This window comes from Cariama cristata, unplaced genomic scaffold (assembly GCF_000690535.1).
Source record: "Cariama cristata isolate BGI_N322 unplaced genomic scaffold, ASM69053v1 scaffold16833, whole genome shotgun sequence".
In the NCBI taxonomy this organism is placed as follows: domain Eukaryota; kingdom Metazoa; phylum Chordata; class Aves; order Cariamiformes; family Cariamidae; genus Cariama; species Cariama cristata.
Window position 1 is genome coordinate 17488 of NW_009609180.1, and position 27866 is coordinate 45353.

Sequence of the window (27866 nt, forward strand, 5' to 3'; positions counted from 1 at the left end):
TTGTCTACGGATATATGCATATGCAACTCCTGATTACTTTGTTGGGCACTACACATGTACCAAAGGGAATAATTTTAATATCAGGATTATTTTTGAAAAATTTTGCTATTTTAAACCTTGAAGCTGCGGGGTGAGGTCTGCTCCTGTCTAGTTATCATTGGCATGGAAGGATGGGTTTCCATGGATGAGGAGGCACACCAAACAACAAGCACCCCTGTGTGTTGCTGTTGCATTGACCATGGTCTCGCTTGTCTAAGATAGCAACATTCACACAGAAGTTGCCATTACCTAAATGATCCAGACAACATCCTGAGTGAACATCTAGTATGCAGAAAAAAAAAAAAGAGTCTAATTGACTGACATGCTGTGTCTCTGTGACATTAGTGGCAGTTTAGACAGTTTTGTAATTTGTTGCAGAAACTGTAAAGGCTTTAAAAGAGCAAGCACACAGGAGGATTTACACCTCAGAGTCATAAAACAGCTTCCTACCGTGTTGATAACTAAAGCCAAAACGGTGGTCTCTGAGCATGCCAAAAGCTATCAACATGGAAGAGCACCTGACATAGACACTTCAACAAAAGAACAAGAGGTTAACGTGCACTGTCAAAATAAAACTTCTAAAGTCTATGAACTGGGCACAGTTTCTGGACGACATGCTAGAAAATAAATACTATTAATGTCACTTTGACATGGAGAAGGCAACGTCTTTGCCTACTTCTTGCTGTGGTTTTCAGAGACAGAGCATCAGGAATGTCGTGGCACGGAGCAGATTTGTCTTGCTAACGATATGCTGCAAAATAAATGAAGCTTTGACATTAAATCACACCCCCCATCCCACCCCACCCAAACCCTTCATTGTAGATAACCTATACATTCTCAGGATACAGTGAGAAATCATTCTATAGTACATATTTAATTATAATTTAAAAAAGTCTAACTCGGACACAATCTCTGGCAAAGTATTGACACATTACTGAAGTAAAGATCTGTTATTATCCCTTCACTGTAACAAACAGAAATCAGCATCTTAAGAAGGGTCTCTGGGGTATCATATCACAACCAATCGCACCAAATAAAAAAATATGCTAATTTCACAAATGAAGTTTGACAAGAAGTAACATTGCATTTGTCTCGGCAAAACAAAGCACGAACGTAACATTTCACAGGTACAGTTACCATGCAAATGCATGTTGAGTTTTTCATTGTTTTTAACTCCAAATCACGAGTAGCATGCATTTCTCCTGCTCCCCCAACTACTGTATTAGAGATAGTCTGGGTAATGTACCTCTTTGGTGTAACCATAGCCTGTTAGGCAAGATTATACCACCTCAGGAAAGAATACAAGCAAAACTTGATCATATGTATGTTTACACAATGTACATTTTACCATTTATAAAACCAAAACATGTTACATAGATTCTCAAACACAGCTCTGTTGAAAATGAAGTTTTAAGCTTAAGAAATAGTTTTTAAACTACAAGGCCACCCCATTATTTTTTATGAACAATTTAAAAAGTTCCCACCCCTAAAAATCTGCCAGTATATTTCCTCAGCTGTTAACAGTCTTACCCACTCTCTAATACAGTTGATCTTTGCTTGACAGCAGTAACAGTTCTTACATTTCTTAAATGCATGAGATAATGGACTTCGGGATAGATATAGTTCTTAAATGTGTAACACTGGAACAAATCCACCTTAAATGATTAATCGGTCAATTCGGGTGTTCCCTGGCACCACCGCTCAGGCAGGGGCTTCTGCTGTTCACTGATGTGAGTTCTGGCTTTTGTTGGCATCAAGCTCCACAACCATGTGTGTGTGTATGTGTGTTCAGAATTTGAGTACAACAGCGATTCACTGGATACTCTTTTACCCCGTTTGCCCAAAAACGTGGAGGAGCTTTGTTTTCTGTATTACCTCATCCAAACGAGGCCGCAGCCCCAGCACAGCACCTTTGGCCAACACAGAACTATTTGGATGCGAAGTAGAAATTTTTTTTTTTTTTTTGTAGTCATTTAAGCAACTGCAACGGGTTTAAGCAACTGCAACAGCAGACTTAACTTGCGGGGTCTTTATTAGAGGGTTACTGTCTTCCTCAGCTTTACACAATGGAGCCCTTTGAAGAAGACAAATGAATCGACTGAATCCTTGTGGCCAACGTCCTCTGTAAGTCCTGTAGTACATTTTGACCAGATGTTTCTCCGTTCTTGTCATACAGCAGCTGTTTGAAAGCTTCGTTTTCAATGAGGACCATCATATTTTTTAGAAAGTAGCCTTCACAATAGGAAGATAGTTCTGTGACTCCGAGAAACTACAAGAAGTGAAATTAGAGAAAGATAACCATTCTGATAAAACCCGCTTAGCAAATACAGTGCATAAGACCTGCACACAAACAAATACACAAGCTAAGCCTTTCAGACAGGCACAGTAATGCTTACAGATATATGCGTGAAGGGGCAGGAGTGAGTTAAACTATTTTATGCTGATGATTCTGGTAACAATTCCATGTTATAAGACTCTGGTTGTTAAGGAAACAAACTTCCAGGGGCTGAAGCTTTGCTCCCTTGGAAATTGATGGGAGTTTTACCACAGAGTTCACCAGACCCATGATTTCATGCTAGAAGTTATACCCTAAAACTACAGGTTTGGGAAAACATACTACAGACGAAGTTTCATGAATGTCACCCTTAGCAAGGAGGGGAGACATGACTGCAGAAACCTGTCATGCAAAGTTTCATGCTTTGAGGAATCTTTGGAGGAGAAATGGAAGTTTGTAGAGTACGTGGTTTGGGGCTGTCAGTATCTCCCTTACGCTGGACACTGTGTCAGGGTAATAGGTGCTGTAATGTGTGAGCACACCTTAAACGTGTGAGTGAAAAATGTATGAGCAAACCTTAAATGACCAGTACTGGTCATCACCCACTGGCTAGGATCCTGTGGTCATACAAAGAGTATAGCCATGATATTCCACTATAGGTGTAATTATAATCCATGCAAGCGTAGAGAGCAGTGCTCAGCCCATCCTCCTGCCCAAGTAAGCTCCTCCTAGGTCCGAGCTCTCAGTAAAGCGGGAACTTTTGGCTGCGAGGTGCAGCCTGAAGGGCCGGAACTGCTGGGGCATTGCATAGCTTTGGGTCTAGACTGGAACAACTACACAGCAGCATTGCCCACCACCACCTTATCATGTTCAGAACTAAGAATGGAAATTGCTAAAAAATAAGAAAAAGAAAAAAGAAAATAAATACAGATTAGGGCTAGGTAGGACCTGTCTTCCCGAGGAAAATGAATGAATTTAACTTGATTTCGAACTATGCAAGTTTTCATCTAATTATGAGCGCAATATTTTGCACCTGGATGTGAAGGCATATGTGTGAATATGTATTCTCTGAAACACCATTCATCCCTGTTCATTACTTCAATATATTCACAAGATTGAGGAAATAATGTACTTTTCTTTTTGAGATTTGTTCTGAGGCCCAGACTGCAATCTGTGCAAGTGCTGAGTGTTTTAGGCATGTATTTGAAACTCCAAATGATTTTGTTGGGAGTTTGAGGGCATTCATGTAAAGCACAACTGTTATCTAGTGGCAACTAGTCAATCACCATTATAAATCTAATTTGCTCAGTTACTTCATTTCTTTCTGGGAGCAAAGAACAGTGACAAAGGCTTTGAAAAATGAAACTCTTAAAGTGATACTAATCAAATTACTGCCTCTGTAGATGTTGGGCCCAACGCTGTTTAATATCTTCATACGTGATCTGGATGATGGGATCAAATGTGCCTGGATGAAGTTTGCCAATGATACCAAACTGAGTGGGGAAGTGAGTGCTTTGGAAGGGAGAGCCACCCCGCAGGAAGACCTGGATAGGCTGGAAGAGTGGGCTAACAGGAACCTTATGAAGTTCAACAAGGACAAGCGTAAGGTCTTACACCTTGAAAAACATAATCCAGGAGTGCAGCACAGACTGGGATCTACCCAGCTGGGAAGCAGCTCTGTGGAAAGGGACCTGGGGGTCCTGATGGAAAATAAGCTCAGTAGGAGTGAACAGCGTGCTGCTGCAGCAAAGAAAGCCAACAGGGTGCTGGGATGCATCAATAAGGGCATCACCAGCAGAGATAATGAAGTCATTATCCCACTCAGCACTTGTTAGGCCACACCTGGAATACTGTGTTCAGTTTTGGTCCTCACTAGGCAAAAAAGATGTAGACAGGCTGGAGAGGGTCCAGAGAAGGGCCACAAAGATGATCAAAGGACTGGGAATATGAGGAAAGGCTGAGAGAACTGGGTTTGTTCAGCCTTGAGAAAAGAAGACTTAGGGGAGACCTTATCACTGTGTTCCAGTATTTAAAAGGTGGCGACAAAGAAGATGGAGACTCCCTTTTTATAAGGGATCACATGGAAAAGACAAGGGGTAATGGGTAAAAGTTACTCCTGGGGAGATTCCGATCGGACACAAGAGGAAAATTTTTCGCCATGAGAACAATCAGCGATTGGAATAATCTGCCCTGGGAAGTAGCGGGTTCCCCACCATTGGACACTTTTAAGATTCAGCTGGACAGGATCCTGAGCCATCTTGTCTAGACTGTGCTTTTCCCAAGAAAGGTTGGACCAGATGATCATTGAGGACCCATCCAACCTAGTCTTCTATGATTTTGTGTTGCAATTTTAAGAATGGAAAGGCCATAGGGATGCCACAGATGACTGTAATACTCTCAATTCAACTTTTAAATTGTAAATGTGACCAAATCCACATTGTCTCGCCTTCTGACCAGTACTTCACCTCTTTAACCCAGGGTTTCAATCTCTTGTTCCTATAGTTCCTTTTACACAGCTTACCACCCTGCTAAACACTGTTCAACAACCAAGGCCCCCACCACAGCTAGCTTTCCAAATCTGTGCTCACTTTGTGCTATGCTTCTACCAAATCATATCTTTCTCTCAATCATGATGACAAAGACTGTGCTCCATGTGTCTCTGGGCCAACCTGCTTGCACATCCCCATCTTGAAAGGCAGGTCTCAGCATTGCCTGTGTTCCTGCAGGTGCAGCTGAGCTTGCCAAGTAGCAAGGACTAGAAATGCTACAACAGGAGCAAGTTACTCAAAACCTGATTGTGGCTGATGCAGTGGTTCCTGGCTTCAGCACCTGCTCACCTTATTTCCATCCTGACTATGGTCTAACACGAGCCTCTTCCACACTTCAGAGAGCAACGTAGAACGGCAGACGGCTGGCTGGCAAGCTGCTCTTAAAGTGCTTGTGAGCTCCCCTGGCTCATCAGGACCATCTGGCCTCTTCCGCCACATACCATTATCTCGTATTCACATAACAAACAAATGAAGCTATTGTGTGACAGGAGCGCTCTGGGCAGAACGATCTGTGCTCAGATTAATCACCTCCACATCACACAGACTGGGAGCAAAACGATGGAGTGTCTTCTCTGCTCTGCAGACAGCATAATAGAGAAGTATCTGAACTAGCTTTAAATGTGCAAGTTCAGGTCCTGGAAACCTTCTAGCTATAGCAGTATGAAGCTTAGCCCAGTTACTTTACTGGAAGCAGAGTAAATTAGCCCATGCAGAGCTCTAGGGTGATGCGGCTTAACTAATTCCAGAAGTCAAGATTTCATTCACAGCTAGCTTAGCTATCTCTGCAACACATTACCGACATCAGTGCAAACATGACCCTGGCCATAAAAGCTGCTCAAGTACACCGTTTCCACTGCCTCCATTGGGAGATGTAGGCACAAAAAACTTGCAGGCTGAGGCCCTTACAGGCAAACAAGGAGCTGGATTTAGCCACTGGGTTTGCTGAGTCTCAGCATCAGCAGTGTACAAGTCCCTCAGACAGGTATAAAGCTCCGTGTAAGAACTTTCTTCAATCTACAGCCACATTTCACAATTCAAAGAAAACATGTGATTTTAAACCAGAATTATTCATTTTACTTTTAGTAACAGTAATACAAATCAAGAAGCTCCCACATGAGCTAGAAGATAAATATTTTTCAAAAGATTCCTGCACTGCTGATTTTTTTCCTATTACAATAAATGGACCTGCAGATAGATCTCATTTCTTATTCATTTTATAGGCAGAACTTCATGCTATTTCAAACACTGATTGCACGTTATCTGTACATCAAGATCTAACATTACTACTCTCTGTAGGAAATACCTGATGATGGGAAAGAAGGTCAGATCTGCAGGGGTTTGGAGCAATCTGCAGGATTACTCTGTTCAATCAAACCTCTATGTCACACTGCACCATTTTATCTTTCGTATAGACCATGTAAGTTATAGAAAAAAATCACCTAAGCAATGCTTTAAAAATATTTCATTGCAACTATCTGTACATCATTTCCACCTTCCAAGTGAAAGCCTAACTACTAAATGCACAAGAGGAGGAGAAAACCTGAAACTAATCAATGTGGCAACCACCTCCATCAATGAGCGAAAATAGGTTTTCTATGTCAAAAAATGCCATGCTTTTATGCCTAATGACTTAGGCTCCCTCACAAGCTAAGTAAATAATTTGATTCCAATAAGAAGCTGTGAATCTCTCCTCTCCAAGACATAAAATTCTCATTACCATCCTTGCACGGCTCTGAGACATTGCACTTTGACAACATGGCATTTTTATATATTGACAAGCTGTCACCAGCATTGAGTATATCACCCCAGCGGGCTTCAGGCAGGAGGAAACAAGAAATTGTAATGGGAAAATGTAGCTTGGAAGGTGAAAGAGAGGCGTCTTATTTACTTAGGTGACTCCTGTTGAATAACCCAGCAGTTTGGGTTGCCATGATAAGGGGTAGGTCGGCCACATGGTGGTACGCTCAGATTAAGTTTGAACCACTTAGGGAAGGGGACGAGAAGTTGCCACTGATGCTCTTACACTACATGATTTAGGACTGTCACTACACTAGATACCTATTAGCCACTCAGTCCCAGTAAATGAATGACAAATCTTAAATACATAACAAACTTACAAGGCATATGATATATGTATCACTACTTATCATAAAAGTGACCTATGAGTATGATGACAGATACATAACATGCAAGTATATGTGGTTATTTTTACCTTGGCGTGATTATAAATATCCACGCAGTTTTCTGTATTAATGCTTTTTGCACAAATGATCTCACAGTGTCGTTGTAAAGCTTCAAGCTGGAAAAATTTAGCAGCAGACAGAAGCTAAAAAAAAAGGCAAGGAAAAAAATAGTCAAAACTGCTGAGCGATACAGAATCAGAGCTTGCTTCTTTACTGCTTCATTGTATTTTTTTCTCTGCCCCTGCTTCGGTTAGCATGAAAGTCCTGACAAACAGTCAGAATGAGAAGGTTGCTTGGTTGCTTCAACCCTTTTCAGTCCCCTCAAGATCACACTGTGGGCAGCTGTAAATAGAGAGACCACCACCAGCTGCTCACATCCACGTGTGACTTTGGAATGGGGTGGTGGGGTGTGTGTGAGAGAGAAAAAGGAAATGGCAGCTTGGAGAGTCTTTGGTCACTCTGCAAACGTGACTCTGCGAGGAGGGATCTGCAATTACATTCCACGAAAAAAGGGTTCCAGTTCAACCACTCCCCAAGCTCTGGCTTAAACAGAGCAACTGGGCTGGACGTGGGGATGTCAGCAGAAGGGCCAGGACCAAGGGTATAGAGGAACTCAAGCCAGGTGATGATCACCACCCTGGGCAGTCTTAAAAATCTAGAGAGACAATAAACCTCAAATCTGTCACCTCGGCAGGCTCAAGGAAATGGAGTCAGATCTCCATATACTCCTTGCTCTAGCTTGTGAGCAGCAGTAAGGTCATGTCCAGGCCACGGGCACTGAAACACTGTCTGGCTCCACATTATTCTAAGGAGTGGGTGCACAGCGGGATACAATGCAAAGGTGGGAACGAGCTTGGCGCGAGGCACTGCCTAGTTAACGTCAGGTTATTGTTTTGTGTCTGTATTGCTACACGACCACCATGGCTCTCCTGCCATCAGGACTCAAGCTGACCTCCCTCTTTGGCCCTGCATCCACCCTATGGATATATCACCTGGACTGGCACGGCCTTGGGATCTCTGCATGCCACTGTACTCTGTGGGCATGACCTGAAGCCTGTGGGGTGAAAATGGCTTAAATTTTGAGTTCTCCAACTGATTTCAGTAGTGCTAAGATTTCCCCTATTGCCCCCTTTCTGTCCTTTTAGAGCAAGGAAAAGGAATTTAATTTTCTGTCCTTCCATGGTAGGTCATTGCCTCTGGCTCTCTGCTCTGGTTTAGGAAACAGGTTGGGGTTCTCCATTGCTTGACACCTTGCTCTAACCTAGCCAGATCTCTTGGGTCAAGCTGTTCAGGTGTTTAGGCATTTATACAGCCCTTATCATCTAGGACTGCACGACAAAAAGCTATCCTGTGAATCCCAAAAGGGCTCTCATGCCGCTAGGTAGGAGCACTGGGGAACAAAACCCTGAAACTTCCATGACATTATTCTGACTTCTCCTATGCAGTCTGCTCAAGCTCTGCTTTAATCCCATAAATAAATCCAAGTGCTGGAAATCTGCAGTGCTGATGTGATAGCAGCCAGCTGGCCCCAATTATGAATTGCAGCAAAGATTTCTGTGGAGTATTTCTGGTGCTTCTTGTTATCATATTTGTAATAAGGCAAGTTGCTAAATGCACTTTTGAAAGATAAAGCCAAATCCTATTCCAGCTGCCTCTGTGGCTCAAGCAGTCACGTGCTGGTTTGTAATTACTTTAAACTGTGAGGAACCATGGCCAGATCTGTTATCAACAGATCAATCAATCAGTCATACGTTCTTGAGTCACAGAAGTTTTGAGATGTCACAAAAGTAGAGCAAGCAGCCAGCTGAACTGCATCACAAGCTTTTTAACAGCCTAGGTGATAACACACGCATCTCTATAAAGCCATCGCACTGCCTAGTCTAAAACTCCTTATTTCAGAAAGCGTTAGAAATTCAGGAGCTTCTTTCGAAACTATGAGTGAAACAGAGAATCAGTGGCCCTTTCCTATAAAGCTCAGAAAGTCAATGTGGGTATGCTTAGTTAAAAATCCACTGCCTGCATTGGAGAGGGGTAATTTCAGTTCTGACCAGTTCCATCCTCTGGCTGCCAGCAGAGTTGGTACAGATGTCCCTGTACCCATCAGAATTGGTTTGTGCTGGCCACTTGTACCCCAAAGAAGATTCTCTCCCAATTTCTGGTTAGCAATACTTTGGTAAAAGTCAAGCCTCACGTGGATGCCCCACACAGTCGTGTCATAGGAACAGACTAATGTAGGCAACAATAAAACATCACGGTGACAGACTATAATCTGTACACCAATGATTACCAGCTGTTTAAGTGGCTCTGATTTTAGTATTTACTGTCCTGTGTTCTTTTTGGCTGTCATAATTTGGTGATTGTCAACAGGAAAACTTCCTGCTTAACTATCAAGAATTTGCCTAAATATCTGTTAGTTCTATATAGTTGGAGTCGTTAGGCTGATCACAGCTCACAATGACAGCACTTGGGAGAGGATGACTTAACATCCATACAGGTTGTGGATGTGCGGCTACACCGAAGGCTCAGTCAGCTCCAGTTGGCTTGGTTCGGCTTTCACAAATGGGCACAATGACACCGGCTGTTTTACATCCAGTGAGAAAGAGGCAAAGAAGTTTCTGTATCTTGGGGAGCAGTTTAAGGTTTTATTCAGAAAATTTGACAGTCACATGCTTGAAATTGAACTGAACTGTGACTCCAGTGGGATTTCTCCCACGGTTAAAGCCAGGTACATGCCCAAGAACTCTTCTGAGCAAGGACTTAAACTGAACGCTTTTACGCTGCTGATACAGGTCTGGACATGTAGGCCTGAGCTAATAAACCAAAAGTAAGAGTGTGGCAGAGGGAAGCTGACCAGCCCAGCGGGCGCAGAGCATCTCACCTATCAGGCTGAGAGAGAAAGAGGATGGTATACTATGCTGCCAGGAGCTGCTTCCATATTTTGGTAACAATAGCTTTGCATTTCCTTGCAAGAGCCTCTCAAAGCATCTAACTAGATATTTTTATTTCAGATACTTTTTTTTGCTTGATGATCATAATTTTTCTACTCTTTCTTCTCTGACAGTCAACTTCCTACTGGCAAAATTTACCATAATGGGCAACCGGCAGAGAGGGAAACCAAGTGTCCTCCGCAGGACTGCAGACAGCCTGGGCACTCCAGGTGAGGCACTGCTGGCTCTTACAGGAGTGCTCATGTCTTGCCCAATGGCCACGTGCCCTTGGGCAAATGGTACACAGATCACTTAGCATTGCTCCCACTGCAATTAAGATAAATGTCTCTTACCTCCATAATTTCATTATTTTTAATCAGGAGTGACTCTGCACCTCCATAATAAAGATACTGCATAACCAGCTGTAACAAAACAAAGGAAGTGTTTAAAAAAAGCAATCCGAGACATCAGGGAACAGGGGATGATGTAAAGATTGCAGGCAATACCTGAGGCTCTCCAACACCACCAAGGATTTGTAGATAAACTAGCCCAAACCTCTTGATTTCAAGATATGTTTGGTTACTCTGTCTCTCTGCACAGTTCAATGTTTCCTTCTCACAGGTAGTCTAACATCTCAACCCTCACCAGCCACATTGTCTGAACTTTCTGGTGAGCTCCAAACAGTTTGCAGGAAGCCAATCAATTAATTTGGAATTTTCAGTGTATTTCCCAGTATGTTAAGTACATAATTGATTCAGGAAAATATAGCATATACAGTGGTTATTTCCTTATTCCTTCCCTGGCAATGCCACCTCCACCTTCACCCAGCTGCGTGGGGGCATGCATGGATGATGAGAAAGAGTGGGGGAGGCTTTGCACTGTAATAGGAGCTAAGATCCCTCTGCAGTGAGCTTCCAGCAAGCCTAGAGTTATTGTAGGCAGCTGGGAACTATCTGCAGTGGTAACAGTCAATACATGGAACTGTCTGAGCTCTGACTCAAATAAAAGGAAGCATATATATGTATATGCTACAGATACAGAAAGCAAGCTCTGTGTTTTCATGGCAAAAAATTGATTGAACAATACTCCTAAGGAAAGGAATGAACTGTCTCTTCCAAGCCTGTCCATTAAATACAGAAAGAGCCAACAAGAGAAAAAAGAATCAAAGTGCTTTACCTTGATATGCACTGCTTTGTCTGCATAGCCCGTATAAGTGACATACATGCTATTGTATCCCGTCAGGCACGACATTTGCAATCAATAGCACTCTGCAGCTTAGTGTATGAATGGAGATGAAGCCTATGCTCACGAAACCACTACTCTGAGCCATGAGTTTATCAAATACATATGTACTAATTTGGACAGGGCATGTACGATGTTCCTATTACATGTTCCATTCAAATTCAATGTGAGAACTGACTTTACCTGAAAGATGGGGTACTTCACGTAGTTGATCTCAATACAAGTACTATCAGATGAGGGCTTGCTAGACAGCAATGCTTTAAACCTAAATAAAAAGGAGCAAGATTGAAATACCAGCCCAATTATCTCTGTGAAAAAGTATGGCAAAGTGGAAGGACAGCATCAGCTCTTGCAAAAACAGTACACTGAAATGAATGGATTTGTCACCAAAAAGCATCAAGATTTAGACACTGACATAAAATAAAGTTCAAACCAAAAGGAAGAAGCCTCTCTTTTAGGAGATTTCAATTTGAAATTTTGGAAAGATACATTTAATATCACAATAAAATAAAATATACACAGGAAATTCAGATTCTGTAATGGTGTATATATTACAAAAACAAAATAATTTTTTTCTTTTTTTTTTTCCTTGGAGGCAACATGATCTTTTAGGAAGACTTGAAACATTTAAAAATTGCATACCTCCTTTTTTGAAGGAGATAAATTTTGGCCTACGTCCATTATGCTGCTTTAAAAAAATGGTTTGGAACAAAATATTAAAACAACTACACTAAGACTTTTAATGCCTTCTATGCAGGCTGAATACAATTGCATAAGAAGAGGCAGGAGAGAAACCTGGATAGGTTGCTGCCCTCTGATTATCAAAACCTGAAATTCAGGCACAAGTTTCAGGAAGAAAACACATTTTAAGTTAATAATTGCAGATTTATGTGAGACATATGGATATATAGCCATCTATTTCTCAAAATCAGATATTCCTATTTGATCAGAAGGCGAAAATGGGAAATGCACCGTCAGAAACATCTGCCCTCGTACTTCCTCTTTTTGATAATTCATCTGTCCTTCGAGTGGTAGTGAAAATCTTGGCTTATCTATCAAGACCAGTGTTTGCTGAATGGTAACCTTTTCCATATCACAACTGCATCTTGTTAATTAAAATAAGGATAACAACTGATTTGCTTTTACTAGTGTCAAACTCTATTATGAACACAATTTAGTAGGTTTAAAGCTGGAGTTTGTAACATGTTTGTACCTCTACCAATAAGCTCTAAACCAAAATACTCATTTCTTAATTGAAGGCAGGGTCAGATACTGCAGTTGCTTTATGCAAATCTTGTTACTCTGTGCTGTGGGTTGGCAGCACAACTATCATCAATTCCTACATTGCTCAAACTACCCAAACTTGGTGGCTTGTCCTTGTCGCATCTTGAAATAAGCTCTCATGGAGGGCCAGCTAAATTTGTTGAAAAGCACACCTTTAATTATAAAGCTGCATACAAATAAAGATTGTGAACAGCTTTACAGTTGAATTGATCTGGGTAACTGACATCCAGCCTTCTGAGCACAGGGAACAGATGATAAATACTGCCTTTGGATACCGTATGATACGTTTCATAGTTATTTAATTTTATTTTAAAAATGTCAAATGCTGTCAATGAATTGTGTGACTGTAGCTTGTTTTTCCTGGAGACTGCCTACACCGATGCAACAGGCAGGATTTAGCCACTCACAGAATAAATGATTATTAAGATGTTTCTATGAAATCAAATTCTATTTTTGTTAAAAACCAGAAATGTCTCTATATTTTACCTTGGTGATGCAGTAAATAGCAATACTCTGTGTGCATAAAATGGTCTTCCTTCCACCAGAAATGTAACATCTGACATCTCTTTGTTGTTAAGAAAATGGGGATCTAGAATCACAAAAAGAAGAAAAAAAAAAGCCAGTAACTTAGTTTGGAAGAGGTCATGAACGTACAGAATATTTTCCTGTTTTGACAAAAGACGACAATAGTGTAAAAGGATATTGTTTTTAATGAGTAAAGCTCATAAAGCTATTTTGGACAGCCTGAGACAGAAGACCCCCAGACAGCCACACGGAGTTCAGACAAAGGGAATTAATTCAAAGCTTTGAAGTCCGTGAGGACCTTTGCTGAGATGACAGCCAGCCGACTCTGTCTTACGGAGCTGGCACAGCTTCCCTGCTCTGCTACCCAAAACAAACTGCAGCTGAACAGATGCTGGAGGGCCCTGCACTCATTTATACCCTATTACGCCCCTTTCCCTGTGTGGGGAAGTCTTCATGCCAAGGGGAAGAGGGTCCTAGAAAATTGCTTGGGTCTTCTCTCAGACACATTAAAACAACCCAGGCTCTGTCAGCAGGGCTGTGAGGGCTGTGCTGCCATGGCATCACCCTGAGCCAGCCATGGCAGTCTGAGATGTGGACAGACGTTTGGTTCCAGACCCTAGGCTCAGATCCCAGCCTAATTAGCAACACGGACAAATCTTTGCAGATTTACGGTCCCACTCTAACACACCTGATGACCCTCCTGATTTCAGCAAGTCAGGCTAAGTTTGGGGTCCTTCATTTTCCTAATTCTGCCTTTCAAATTCAGGTTTTCCTCTGACTTGTGCCCCGCCAAGCAGTCGGCCAGTGACACAGACTTCTCACAGCATTCCTCGGAGAACCAAAGAGTATCTTCAAGTCGCTCTTACCTAGGCGAGAGGTCTGCTTGCGCTTAATTTCAACGAGTTTTGGAATAGGGTACGGTCCATAGCAATGAGTGAAAATGACAGAGAGCTGCTGGCTGATCACTTCGTTCTAAGCAAAAGAAAACAAATATATGCCATGTCAGCTTAGTATGCAAGGTAAGATCAGTATGCAAAGGAGATGTCACGTTGTTCTCAAGAGTTGCCTGTTTTGAAGCTGAAGAATGTGATTGCTGAAACTTTATTAAAAATCAGAGCTTAGGATTATCAGTATTTCCTAGAAACTGCAATTGTCATTTACTTGATTGCTACGTCTCCTGTAGGAATCAGTTAAAATGAAAAGTCCTCTCCTTGGACCATAGGTCGTCTCTTCCTAGCAAACTCCATAGCCCCTGTCCCCTGCGTAGAAACAAAGGTCCTTTACAATAGCGGTATCATTTCATTTGCAGACTTACTGTACTGGAAAATGACTTTTTGTCGCTCTTTAGAAAATGGTCATCGGTCACGTCTTAGAAAACCAAACCTGCAAACAAATATAGAAATGCATGCAGGCTGTGCAGCTAAGTGCGACAGTCTTACAAACAGACCTTCCCTTACAGAGTGACTGAAGCATCATAGTCTGCCACTGAATCTTCTCATTCGATCCCAAATGTTTCATCAATGTGCTCTTACACTGCTGGCACTGGCCTGGGCACCACTGTCCTAAGGAAGCCACCAGACCTTCATAGAACCAGGTCTGGTCCCTGGCCTTACCCATTTCTGCCCAGACTCTGGGGACAAGGCACCTGCAGGATGCTTTAAGCACCTAAGCAACTGAGTATTCGTACACCTAAGCTGCAAGGGTAGTGAAATGGATTTAGTGCTTAACTACCTAAGTCACTGCTGAAAGCAGGATTTAAAAGCTTTGGCAAATTTTATCGCACGATTTGCTGATAACTGGAGCAGGTCTAGCCAAGTTCAACAGTGCCACACAGCTAATTCATGATGACATCTTTTAACTACTAATTGTTGGTTCGTGATTCCCTTCCAAACCAGGAAACTCTGAAAAGGTGAGGCACTTAAATATGAGAGGAATTCCAAGGCCAAGGAAATAAGCAGGTGAGAGACAAAAAAAATCTTAATATAAAAATTTGAGGAGTGTGGATGTTATACTAAAAATATATCCAAGTTTATAGAGCAGAAATTGAAGCTTTCCTTTCTCTGAGCACATTTCAGCTCAGTTCTAACAGCAGTGCTTCTCAAATCCCACGAGGGACGAGGAGGAGTTGCAGAGATCCTGTAATGACTCCCTTACTGAATCTAATCAAATGGGGTGGGAAAGGGTAGAGCTGCGCTCTCACAGGCACACGCTGATGTCAAAGGAAATTACACGCGCTCGCCCGCAGGCAGGAGTTGGCTCCTATTACTACGTCAGATGAAGCATTGAAAGAAACACTAAGATAAGAGAAATACTGATACTAAGGGACATAATTTAGCACAGCGCAGGGACCAGCCCTCAGAGAGGGGCTCACTGCTGTGGCTCTGAGACAACGAGAACATCTCGCACTGGGAGCATCTCTCTATTCAGCATCTTCCAGCCGGAGCTCTGCAAAGCACTTCACAAAGGGAGTGAATCACAGGGTGAAGAGAAAAGGAAGATTTAAGGCCAGATTTAAAGAAGGAAGTGACTCAGCTGTCAGGAGGGCTGGCGGGGAGAGCTCTAGACAGACAGGGCAGAAAGAGCAATTGCTTCTCTGCTCGGAAGGGCTGTGCTGAAGCGACGCGGCCGACTGAGTCAGCCAGGGAGGAGTGCGTCCGAGGGGAAGCTGATTACCAGCAGGGCAGATCCCAGTTGGATCTGGCAGATGCTAAGAAGTTGGTAAATACAACAGAGGATGGGGATAATTCCGTGGTTCAGAGCAGAGGGAAGTTTCTGGAGAGGAGATGTGTAATTGAAAGAGCAATGTTCACCTTTACCTGCAGTGAATAAAAGCAGAGTAACTGCACTAAAAAGGATAGATACTGGCACCTCCCTCTCGAATCTGCCAGGGTGCACAGGTCCTGTCTATGCTGCTGAGGTTTTAGTGGGTCCCTGAACTCACCAGTCCCAGCCACAGCTGTGCCTGGGCAATAGCTTTTTAAAAACACACATATACATCAATAAAAACAACTCATCTTCTCCTTCCGGGGTGCCTGTGGGAATGCGCTGATGGAAAATCTGGGTATTGACCTCCCAGCACCTTGTTAGGAGCTGGAGGTCTCACTCACCAGTCCGAGCCATGGCACTGCGTACTGGGACATCCAGGTGCACCGAGACCAGAGAATAACGGGCCAAACTCAGTCACTCAGGTGGGAGAAGAGGATCCCTGCTTGTAACTCCAACCAACATGATGAACGGGTCATGCACGTGGACAACCCCACGGGAGCCTGCCTATGCAGGCGACATGCTCCCAGGTCCCTGGGTCACCAACGGGGCATGAACTCTGTGGTGTGCAGATACAAGCCCATTATAAAGCCACCTTGCCACTGACTGCCAATAAGCCTGTGAAAAACCTGGTGTAAACTGAGCTCTAATTAGCTCAAGACGTGATATATTCACATGAGAGATGCTTAAAAACCCTGAGACACAGAACAGAGATGGGACAAAGAGAAAAGAGACCTTAGGATTGGCACATCAAAGAAAGCAGAGCCATCAGACAGACAGTGGCTCAACGCATTGCAGAGCTTCAGCCCTCCAATGCAGGACACTGATCTCATTTGGCAGAGAGGAGGTTGGAGACCTTTGGCTTCTGTCAATAACATTAAATACTTACAACTCATGCCACCGAAAGGCCAAAATATGTGCTCGGCTAGAAAGCTGAAGCATGTGCTCATTTAGAGTCATCACTAACAAACAGCAGCAAGTTTTCCTCCCAAGACATGGGGAGGGGAGCAGTGAGCTATTACAGCCGAGCAAGCTCGCTTCCCACACCACCCCACACGCAGCCAAGCTCAACAGGGCTGTGGCCCTCCATCTGCTCCCCGCAGAGCCTCTGCTGGCTTTTACCAATAAGCCAGGTAGAAAGAGGCAGCAAAGAGGACAGAGAAAAGGGATGCTTTGTCTGCGACTGGATGGCTGGGGAAAAAATTGGCTTTTTTAAGCCAAATCCTGCTCTTGGAGCAGGCTGAGCTGGGCCGCCTGTGAAGTAACTGGGAACAACCGCAAGAGTCCATGACCTGGGACATCAGCATTGCTCTGGCAGAGAAGAGGACGCGTCCAGCCTATTCAACCTTCTCCTTTGCACAGTGCCCACACTGGGAAGCTCAGAATCTGCCCTGGTTACCACATCCACCCCATTTAAGCATCGAGCTGGATAATTCTTCCCTGTTTACAGTATCACCCTACCAGCTGACTGTGAAAGAACAGCTGTAAGAGCTAGCTGCAGCAGTTGTGGGCAGCGATACTAACACCAGAGGAGCAAACCAAAGTTCGTTTTCTTGCTACAGTCTGATGTTGGAAAACATTGTGCCAGGATGCATGAGGTTGAGATCTGGAGCGAGGTCAGCTTCCTTTCAGACATAGGCGTTCATTCGCGAAGGGAGCCGATGCACATCTTCTACTGTGGGAGGAGGAAGAAAGCTTGGCATAGGATGCAATAAAAATATTTACCTAGCCATGGGGTAGTTTACAGATAGGCAAAAGGGAACAGGGAACAACAGTGAATCTTCTAAAGGAGACAGTGCTTCCAGCAGAGAGTTGGTCGGTGAGCAAGCAACTTTGCTTTGTAGATACAAGTGGCCTCCTGACTTAAAAGCATTCTTCAGCAGAGATCTAAAGGAATTCCCCACTCCTGGTGAATGCACTTGAACTGCGAGGGGAATTCATAAATTCTTTTGAAGCAAAGCTCAAGGTTTTCAAGTTGCTGGAGCAGAGATGACTAGTCAATTGATCTGAAAAGAGGTGAAGACCTGGGTGGGGAGTGCAGGGGTATTTTTCCTGAATGTCCATCTGATGAAGGTCTGTGGCAGGACTCAGGAAAGTCTCTTGCAGACTTCGGCACATACCGTGGGAGAGCTTGCTCCATTCCAGCTTACCCAGTTCAACCCAGCCTAGCCATTCTGGGATGTGGTCCTCCAAGGTACTGGACACAGCTGGGAAATACATAGCTGGTTTTCTCCAGTATCTGTGGAAGATAACATGTCATTTTGGTGGCTATGCTCCAGACTCTCAAGGTGAAAACTCGTGTTGGATTCAGCAGTTAGGCTAAGGTTTTGCCCTTCTCTGACCACAGTTTGCTTCAGCTGCCTCTTCTTCATAGGCTCCCCCATTCCCACACCACATCTCTCTGGACTGCTCAAAACCCGCTGCTTAGTTCTCTTTACTGGCCTATAGAAATCCCACCACCTCCATACGGCTGCCCTCTACAGTGGTGACAAGTTAGGCTGCTTTTCTTTGCCTCTGAAATCCCAAGCAGTACTTTGGGTTTTCTTTCTTTTGATGTTACCCTCACTAGCTCAGCCCCCTTAATGCCATTTTAACCTAAGCGTGCCAGGCCCTCAAATTCCTCTACCACAAAGACCCAAAACCAAATGCTCACCACGTTAGGCAGAAAAGTAACACACTTATTCTTCTGAGCTTGGTGCCTGCCTCTTAATACACATCTCCCCAGCAAGCAGAGAAACCATGCTGCTCAGGGAACGGGGGCCCCGGCAGAGGCATCTTATCTCTCCCTGGTCCTGAGGATGCTGGGGGGTCACAGGTCTCTGCTAAATGCAGGGTGGAAGAAGCGCTGTTTCTAGTCACCCATCTCACATGTATTTGGTCCCCAGCAGCTGTTCCAGCAGCGGCGGAGTCTCAGGATACCCTGAGCTCATTGAGGACTCATCCATGAACTTCCTCCCATGACACGCTGGGACACCCTTGAATTATTCCTCTGTTTATGCTCCCCTCTTCCCAGAAAGAGCCAGTAAAGAGCGAAGCAACAGAGGGGGCTTTTTGCAGACCCCAGGCCCCAGGCCCCGAGCACTCAAACTCTACGAGACTTTCTTTACCGTGTCTCTGAACTTTTTCCATCCTTGCCTAGGTGTTTCCGCTACAGTCCTCTTGCATAATTCACTTTTGCCAGCTGTCTCAAAACTGATTAAATGCCACTTTAGAGGGTCACTCCTAGATGATTAAACAGCATACACATAATTAATATTAGTCAACAGTTGCAAAGGTAGGGAAGCCCCAGAGGTTGGAGATACAGTTAGAGGCAGTGAATTGCGTAACAAAATGGGTTTTGTTAGTGCCGGGCTCAAGTCCTTCCACTGCAAATACAAACGGAAAAGAATTAATCACAGGTAAGGCACAAATGGACCCTTCAGTTAGCTTCTGGGAAAGCTGCCAAGCCTCCCTTTCAAAAGGCTCTTTATATCACAGCTGTGCATTGTATGTAAAAAGCTCAGATCCCCGGGCACAGTCTAATCCCTGGGTGAGAGCCCAGAAAAGGGCAGGTGTCACATCCATGGCATTTATTCATTGTAAATGAAGAAACGGCTCTTGCCTCTGGGAAACATTTTAGAAGGCAGACAGAGGGTAAAAAAATCAAACCTGTGTTAGTACGAAGCTGAATCTGCATTATGACAATACGAGACAGGGTTAACAGTCTGTTATTAACATGCCACTCGGTACCTGGTGTTCGCATCTCACATGGAGAATGCACGACGTACATGTGTGGGTAACTTGCATCCTGGTTACTCTGAACTGTTTAGACACAGAAGTACTACAAATGACAACGGGCAACGTTACAGACCACTGCAATTACTTGAGAACAGTGAAATCTGCCTTACGAAATCACTCAAAGTCCCAGCCAAAAGATCAATCACCCAGCGCAGGCTGGGCTCTAGTTGACACACAGAAGGGCATTAGCCACTCCATGGAACCCATAAGTGGGCACTTTAGCATCCTGGAATGTCTTCAGGGTTATTTTTAGTGCAGGCTTTGGTGTGTCTGTCTCCTCTGCAGAAAGTCCACATTTTTCTTCAGTTAAAGTATTTCAATCATCAGCCAAAATATTCCATTTTCAAGTGTTAATTTTTTCAAGAAAGGTAAAATATTATGTGGAGAACAAACATTCTAATGAAACCTGTCATTATAGTAAACCCTCAATTTTCTGTTGAATAGCAGTTTAACAAGGAAGTAAAATTTCACCCAGCACACAGGGATCTTTCCTGATCCATCTCCAGGCAAGAGAAACATGCACAGCACTGTCCCAAGGGAGGGCTTTACTCTAGGACCTGATTACAACCCAGTGCCTGCCCGAGCACCATACAGGGCTCACCTCTCCCCTCAGCCCTTCCTGCAGAACAGGGTAGTCTGGCTTCACACAGCAAAACACAGCTTCACTCAAGCCCATCTTAAATATTAATTTCAGCCCATCATGAAGCAAGGGTCAAAACGGGGGAATTTTCTAGCTCCTTCATCTTACAGTGCCACTTTCTAGGTCACGTGCAGACCATGGGGGAAAGCCGACGTTTGCTGACCACCGTGCCTGGACTTTGTAGTACAGATGCATGAGCTGAGTCTGTTGACATTCTCTGAGGAATCTCTCCCGACATTTGTTTTAGAGGAATTAAATCCAGAAAGACCATAGCAATAAAGAAACAGGATGCCCATCTCAAGCTTCAGCTTCTGAACATTTTGCTGCAACAGAGCAGGGAAGCGTTTCAGCCTTTCCTGCTGCTTTCTGTTTGTTGGAGACATGAAAATTTTTTTTCAGTAGTTACCACATCTGTGACAGAGGCTACATGCAGCTATTTCTGAAAAGATACATTAAAAGAAAATCCAAAACTTTACTTTCTAAGAGATTTGGGATTCCAAGTGCCTAAGTTACTGCTGAAAGAGTACTTTAGCTTTTAAACTATATAGGCTAGGTTTCTCAAGATACCCACATGCCTGAATCCTTTTGGAATTTTAAAAACTGGCTATTGTTTTGAATTGTTATTTGTTCTCAGTAACTGTCAACACCAGACTGATGGCTGTTATTCAAAAAGCTCAGCCTTCCAAAAGAGCCTGTGCACTCCTGCAGGTTTCTGCAGTTGCCCATAGGTGCATTTGTAGAGGTCGGGAACCTCTGCAGGAATTTTACATTCTGAGGAAACATCTTTGTAAAGTAGTTTCCTGCATCTTTCAACAAGCCTGGCTGCACAGTGATCAACACCTTGCTAATGGGCTAAATTTTAAAATACATGACCTTGTCACTGACAGAAACTGATGGGAAGGATGAAGAGAAAGCTGCAGAATGCAACTGAGGAATGGTGATGAAGGACCCCTCCCATGACTTTTCAAGCTGATTTTGTCTTGGACAATACACTAGCAGGAATACTCAGTCCTAAGCCAAGTTTTCCTGGTGTGAAGCACCCACAGTGTTAGGCAGAGCTTCAGACAACACTTCAGCACGTGTGCTCAGCATACATGTGGACTAACACACGCGCTTCAGCGATGCATGCCCACAAAGGATCAAAAGCAATGGCAAATTACTCGCCCATACTACAAGGGGAAGGGAGAAAGTTGTAAGAGAGATTGTTTGGAATTAAAAGATTGTATTTTTCCCTCAAAAAACTAGGCCAAGGACAATCTGATGTAAATTGCTGTATGCAGAAAAAGCAGTGGATGAAACTGGCTCATAACCTAACAGTACCAGCAATGGTGCTGGCTTGTCTGCATGGATAGAGCTGTGTGATTTTAATGATAATTCAAGCTCACACTGAGCTCCAGAGTGGAAAACTAAACACAGCCTCCTCCAAAGGCCAGATATATTTAACTTCCAAGGTTGTGGTTTTCAGTCTCTTTTCAGGTTGTAGAAATGTCAAGATCAAACTCAAGCAGCTTCAGGATTTTCATAGACAGAGGACAAAGAAGCATCCCCACATGTTCAGCACGTTACCCTCAAGAGAACCTCTCTGCAAAAATGGAAGAGCTGACCTGTGAGCCCCACCTTGGGCACTACAAGTCCACAGATCTGGGTGCAGCCTCCACACGGCTCTTTTAAAAGTCTCTATCTGGGGGGGCCCAATCTCTGAGCTGTGGCCAGCCCTCAAGCACGTCCATTCCTCAGGCAAATATGGTCCTCTGACATGGGAGGCAATCCAGTTCAGAGCCAAGCTTAGGCAACACAAACATCAGCCTCAGCTGGAGGCAAAGGAGAGTTTCCAGTGAGAAGTTTCGGCAGGGGCTTCCCCAGGCCACGAAGAGCACAACACAGATACCAACAATCAGGAATTCGGCTGCATCTCCCTATCCTTCTTCTGTAACAAGATCTCCGGTGTCATCTTAGCTTTGAGGGACTCAACTCTGCTCCATACAGCAGCTAAAGTTTAGCTCAGGGCTACTTGCTCCCAGAAGTGTCTCTGCAGCTTTTGTCTCACACAGCCCTGTCCAAACCACTCCTAGCAGGCTATGTTTGTGTGCTTCTCTGCCACAGAGATTCAGTCCATCCTGAAATGGCAGTGCCTTTCCTCCTCATCTGGTGGTCCAAATCCACTACCATGTCATTGACATTTTTAGTGTCAGAGCTTTCCCAGTTTAAGCTTTACTTGCTCTTAGGAAAGTGCCTTAAACCGAGCTCTGCATGTCCTTTCCACAGATGCTGCTTTGTCTAGTGTACCTTGTCTCTGGTCTCTGGTTTGGTAATGATCCAAGCTCACTGCATAACAGCAGGAACCATGGGGGAAGCAAGAGCAGAGCGATTCTCTGCCTGTTCTTGCAGCTCTGCCTTGCCAGCATGGAAATACTGCGACTTCCCCACTTTCCTTCCAATTCTCAGTGGTACAGCTGATAAAGACATTTAAAGGCATGAAAGGAAATGAAAGTGCTCTATCCCACTGGAAGCCACCAGGAGCTGGGTATCGAACCTTCATTTGTGCTTTTGGAAGTCTTCCTCCAAGGCTTTAGTGCAGCAGTGAACAACTGACGTACAATCTATTCACTGCTCTTCTCCACTTATTTCACAGCTTGAAGAGAGGCAATAAAACTAGGGACTTTAGCTCAGCAGTTTTGCCTGATTTGCCAATTTTTGTTGCCATTCTGTGTTTCAGCATCAGGACTTCTGCAAATTTTATTTTTATTTTTATTTCTGTTGTCAGCATCCTGGCACATAAATGGGAGCAGAGTGCTACCCTGCAGGACACCAGCATCAGTGCTGGCTGGGGGCAGAGCTCCGACATGAACTCTCACATCTGGACCTTCTAGGAACAGGCATTTTAAAAGCCATCTATAAAACAAAAGGAATTCCTTATATCTGATGGTGTTCTTGTGGATACTGGTTATTTTTTCTTTAATCTTTTCATTTCTGTAGTAGCTGGCCTTTTTGCACAGCCTGGGAACCTGCAAGAACATTTTGTCTGACAGTGCAAAGTGGAAGGTGGGGGCAGAAGGCATGCTTCCTACTCTGAGACCTGCCTTATGTTTCTGTGCAATTTTTGGAGAGTTTCTCTGGCCAAATTACTCAACTTGCAAACTGCTGTCTGGCTTATCCACATTGTCACAGCTTCTGAGGTCGAGACTGTCACTCTACAAGGCACTGAAAATCTGCTTGTTTAATTACCTCAGTTTCCCTGTTCGTAAAGGGAGGAGGAGATCTTCTTCCATGTCTCAACTCATTAATATTTGTAAATTGTTCTGAGATTATGGGATAGTTGGAACTATTTATAGGAATGCAAAACGCCACTTCTATTAGGTGCAAGTTGCCATCCAATTAAAATATACTGAGCATCACAATGTGTAGCAAATGGGACATCTTGTTTTACATCAGCCAAGAAACGCTAAGCGGCTCTGTGCTTCCTAGTTGCTTATTTTATACTTTTTGCCCTAAAAAACTCATTAAGGAAATGTACTGGGCCAGACTGTGATGTTTAGCAAGAGTCGTAATCTCTCTTGAAGTTCCCAGCCCACAGGGAAAAGGAAGTTCATGTGGGCAAATCAAGCTCCTCTTCCCACAGCTCTACAAAAGGCAGCGCTTTACAATTTGCTGTTGAAAGAGAGGGATGTGAACCACAGTTACGGTCCTTTTGCATCTCTTAAAAGGAGATTTCCATTCTGTAGGTATACATAAAGAACAGTCTCTGCTCTCAGCCCTTCCAGAGAAGGGGAACAGAAGATCGTTTGAATCTCAGCTCTCCTTAGCTGCCTTCTATGGACTGACCGGGGAGAACTTTTATTGGCTCATTCTCCTACAAATGAATTTATTTTGATTCCTTCCAAAGGGTTGCATAGAGTCTGTCCTCATTTCTGTCTGGGAGAGCTTTGTGAGAGGCCATTTGGACAAGACCGCTACAATAATTCATGCCATTTGCAGACAATCTGTAAACCCTTACAGTGTCTCAGAATGATTAATTATTTTTCTAAGAATATGAAGCAGTGTATGTGTGTGTGTTTGTGAATATGCACACTCACAACGAGTAAAGACAGGCAGCTGCCCTAGGCCCAGAGGCAGGAATAAAGATCAGCACAGATTTCTTCTTTGCTGCGCAGAGGTTTCTGTGATAGTTTCACCCCTCTGCGTTTTAGGTTTTAAGTGAACCCAAAGCAGAGGGTAGCAGTCTTATTTGTTTCCAAGTCTCCTAACAACAGGACTCTGGAAGACCCAGTCTAACATGTCCCAAAGGTATAATCCTACATAAATAACTTATTCTAACGATAATCATTGGCATTGGCTTCAGCCACCCAGGAGAAGAGCAATTAAAGCCACCCTCATCCTAGATTACAAGGCCTAAACTTAATCTCCGTTAAGTTTTCAATACTATTAGTTTTACATTAGCTTTCAAACCAAACAGCACGTTGCTGGTCATTTCTGGATGAACATACATTAATCCAAGGGAGTTTAGAACAAGGCATCTCCAAATCCTAGGATTTGGAATGATATCCTAAAAGCTATCTCAAATATTCTCCATAAATACCCATCCGATACAAACTAATCCCAAAGGGAAGGCTCATGGGAGCAAAAATCAGAACAATTGCTGGAACAAATGTTCAGGATTTGCTCAGGATTGTAGTCCAAGCCCTCTTTTGCAACAGGGTACAAGAAATAAATCCATGTAGGCTGTCACTAGCTGTAGTAAGTCTGGAACCTTTTAGTATTGAGTGCCTATACCAGAACCTCTCCCCTTTTCACATTATTTAGGCTATCACTGCAGGTACTAAAAATTATTTGCTCCTTGCTGTAACAGATAGAGTTGGGTGAGAAACATTACTTACTTCCCAGCTAAACAATTAGAAGACCATATCAACATGTAGTAGTACATGAGAAAAAGAACAGCAATCAAATCCTTTTGATGTTTGTCCTCACTAAAATGATTTTCTGGGAACAGTAAAGTTGACTGTGCATTCCCTGGGAGCGACTGACTGTCAGGGGGACCAGCAGAGAAAAGACTGTTGGTTATAACAAGTTTTAAAAGGAAGTATCCATCCTTCACTAGGTAAGACATCTTCCTCTCCTTGCATGCCCCATGATCATCCCCTTTGCTATTATACTTGTATACCCAATGGCACCTCCCTCAAAAGCTTTTGTTAGTCTGGTTTGTCTGGCTAAGAAAATGTCAGCTGAAAGAATAAATCTGTGGAGGCTGCAAGTACAAACACTCACACAGAAGATTTAAAAAAAAAATTATCCTGTTCTGTGCTTGTAGAAACCAGTCTCCTCACAAGTTTAAGAGTCCAAATCCCTCATGCAAGGAAGAGAAAGTCATGTGAGAGGTTAAAGAAATCGAAAGCCAAGATGAATATTAGTTTTGTCGTACAGTCCTGTAAAACAAGCTGGGTGAAGTTACTCTTTGGGTTGGTTTGGTTATCAATGTCTCCTGCCATACTGCATTGACCTGCTTGACTTTAATTTCACTACTATGCATCAGCTGCTGTTGTTCCTCCAACTTATTGTTAGCATCAGTATTAAGCTGTTCTAGCAGGAGATGTGATCAGCTTGTGTGTTTTTAACCCATGCTTCCACAGTAAAAAAAAACCTGAGATACCTAATACAAATAATAATAAACCTATATGGCCTAAACAAGCTTTGGGACAGCTGTACAAAAACAGTATCATAAACTTTGTGTCTTACAGGATGAGAATGAGGCCGATTTCTTTAAAATGCATAATTTATCCTACCTTGCTGGCTTTCAGTATCTCAAACATCAGAGGCAACCCTTGTGTGATGAGCTCCTCTGTGTACTCTTCTTCCTGAATGGACTTGAATTCCTTTAGCAAGCACTGGATGAGGGGTCGTCTGTGCTGCTGGAAGGACGTGCGCAAGGACTCCAGCCACGTGTGCAGTGTCCAGGGAACACCTATGGACAGAGGACAGAGCTCATTCCCAGCTTCAGAGAAGATGTGCTTTTTTACCTTTGCTTATGTTAAGATTTTAAGCAAAAGCTACCAAATAACCCTAGAAATCAAATTCCTATTTATCCCAGATTAAGAAGGCTGGTGGTTACCAGGACATCCCAGACCTAACACACAGAGGCTTTCCTCCAAATGCTCTGAGAAGACTGTGGTCTCTCTGCTCACCTAGCCCTCAGCTTCTCTGCTGAGACTGCCAATTTGTGGTAATTGCTGTGGTGCTCTGTGATGCAAAAGCCTTTTGGAAACCAGATTTACACTAGCTCATTTGTTTGAATGTGGTCCTGGAGAGCCATTAAATGGTAAAAAAACTGATTTTGGTCACTACCCACCTGGATTCAAACTGGTGGTCTTCAGATTAAAACTTTCTTTAAGCGCTACCCCATGTCTTCTCCTGATCATGACTCTTTTCCCTAAACAGCACTGAGCAAGTTAAGCAGATCAGCCTTTTCAAGGAGTTTGCCATGGCAGAACCACTCTCCAGGAACTTAAAGGGAACTGCTCCCATGCACTGAGCGAGAAAGCACATGGAGCTAATGTACCTCTGCAGGCATTAGGCTGGATGTGACCTAGTTTCTGCTCTTGCAGAATGGAGTGGGAGGAAACGCAAGCCTGGTGTTTGGCTACAAAAGGTTTTTTCCTTCCATCTCAGCAAATGTCCAGTGCCTAGAGAGCAGCCCCATCACTCTCTTCTCATTCATCGCCAGGCCTTTGCCTGCTCAGCCCACCCGGTGAGCCACCACTCAGACCACTGCACACCCTGACCCATGCCACAGGTCCCCCAGGGCTGGAGCACCGCACCAGGCAGAGGCATGCCAAGCACTCGGGTTTCTCTATCTGAACAGAGATCAATAGGGACGGTAAATACACAGTCCACACCGATTCTACTCTGCGCTACCCAACCACCCTCCCCAAGGGCAGAAGTGACTTCCCAGCAGGCTGGTATGATGTTCAAGCCCTGCACTGGCAGAGTTGGCACACCAAGAAGCCAGTTCCCTGCTCCTGCCCTCGGAGGCTCACAACCCTCAGAAAATAAAGCTGTTTTAATGGTAGACTGCTTTACAGCAGAGTGCAAAAGAGGAGCTGTTGGAGGTGGCCCACAGCAGCTGAACACTGCCCCAGAGCCTTACCTAATGCTCTGCCACGCAGCAGTGAAGATGGCTGCTCGTGGAAACCACTCTGTCCCGCAGAAAAGTGCCAGTGGCCCCCGAACGGTGTGCACTGTGGACCTGAAATGGGCCAGGAACCTGCCAGATGACCCATCACCACCTCCTTCCACAAGAGCTAAGGAAGATGCAACTGTGGTCGGTTTAAGCAACAGCCCATCAAGAGAGATGTGTTTCTTAGAGCAGTCCCTCCTCGGAAGGAGAGGAGAGAGGGCACCAGGACTGACCTATGCTCCGTATGTCAATGGTCACATCCACGTAGCCATGCTCAGCGCTGTGGTACATGGCCTCCTTCAGGGCTTTCAGCTTGGCCTTGCTGTTGCGGCTGGCACAGAGCGGAGCTGCTGCTGAGTCGGGCAAGTCCGTCCCCTCGGCCAGGATCTCCTCCAGCGATAGAATATCACTCTTCTCCTTCTCTGGCTGAGCAAGCAGCTTACGAAAGACGTTCCTGTCAATCACAGCACAACAGAGAGAGGGAGAGGGAAAGA

The 27866-nt window shown here is 44.0% G+C and overlaps 1 protein-coding gene across 1 annotated transcript in view; it reads right to left on the reverse strand.

The window, feature by feature from the left end:
* Positions 1-898: 898 nt before the first annotated feature.
* BTBD11 (BTB (POZ) domain containing 11) overlaps positions 899-27866 on the reverse strand; it is an 87876-nt gene continuing 60908 nt past the window's right edge. Inside the window, exons 10-17 of the mRNA XM_009697459.1 lie at positions 27606-27826; positions 25982-26160; positions 13891-13996; positions 12986-13088; positions 11399-11480; positions 10327-10395; positions 7076-7189; positions 899-2308 (exon numbers count right to left, since the gene is read on the reverse strand). Of these exons, the coding sequence (XP_009695761.1) occupies positions 2099-2308; positions 7076-7189; positions 10327-10395; positions 11399-11480; positions 12986-13088; positions 13891-13996; positions 25982-26160; positions 27606-27826 (1084 nt within the window). The 3' untranslated portion in view covers positions 899-2098. The remainder of the gene's footprint in view (positions 2309-7075; positions 7190-10326; positions 10396-11398; positions 11481-12985; positions 13089-13890; positions 13997-25981; positions 26161-27605; positions 27827-27866) is intronic.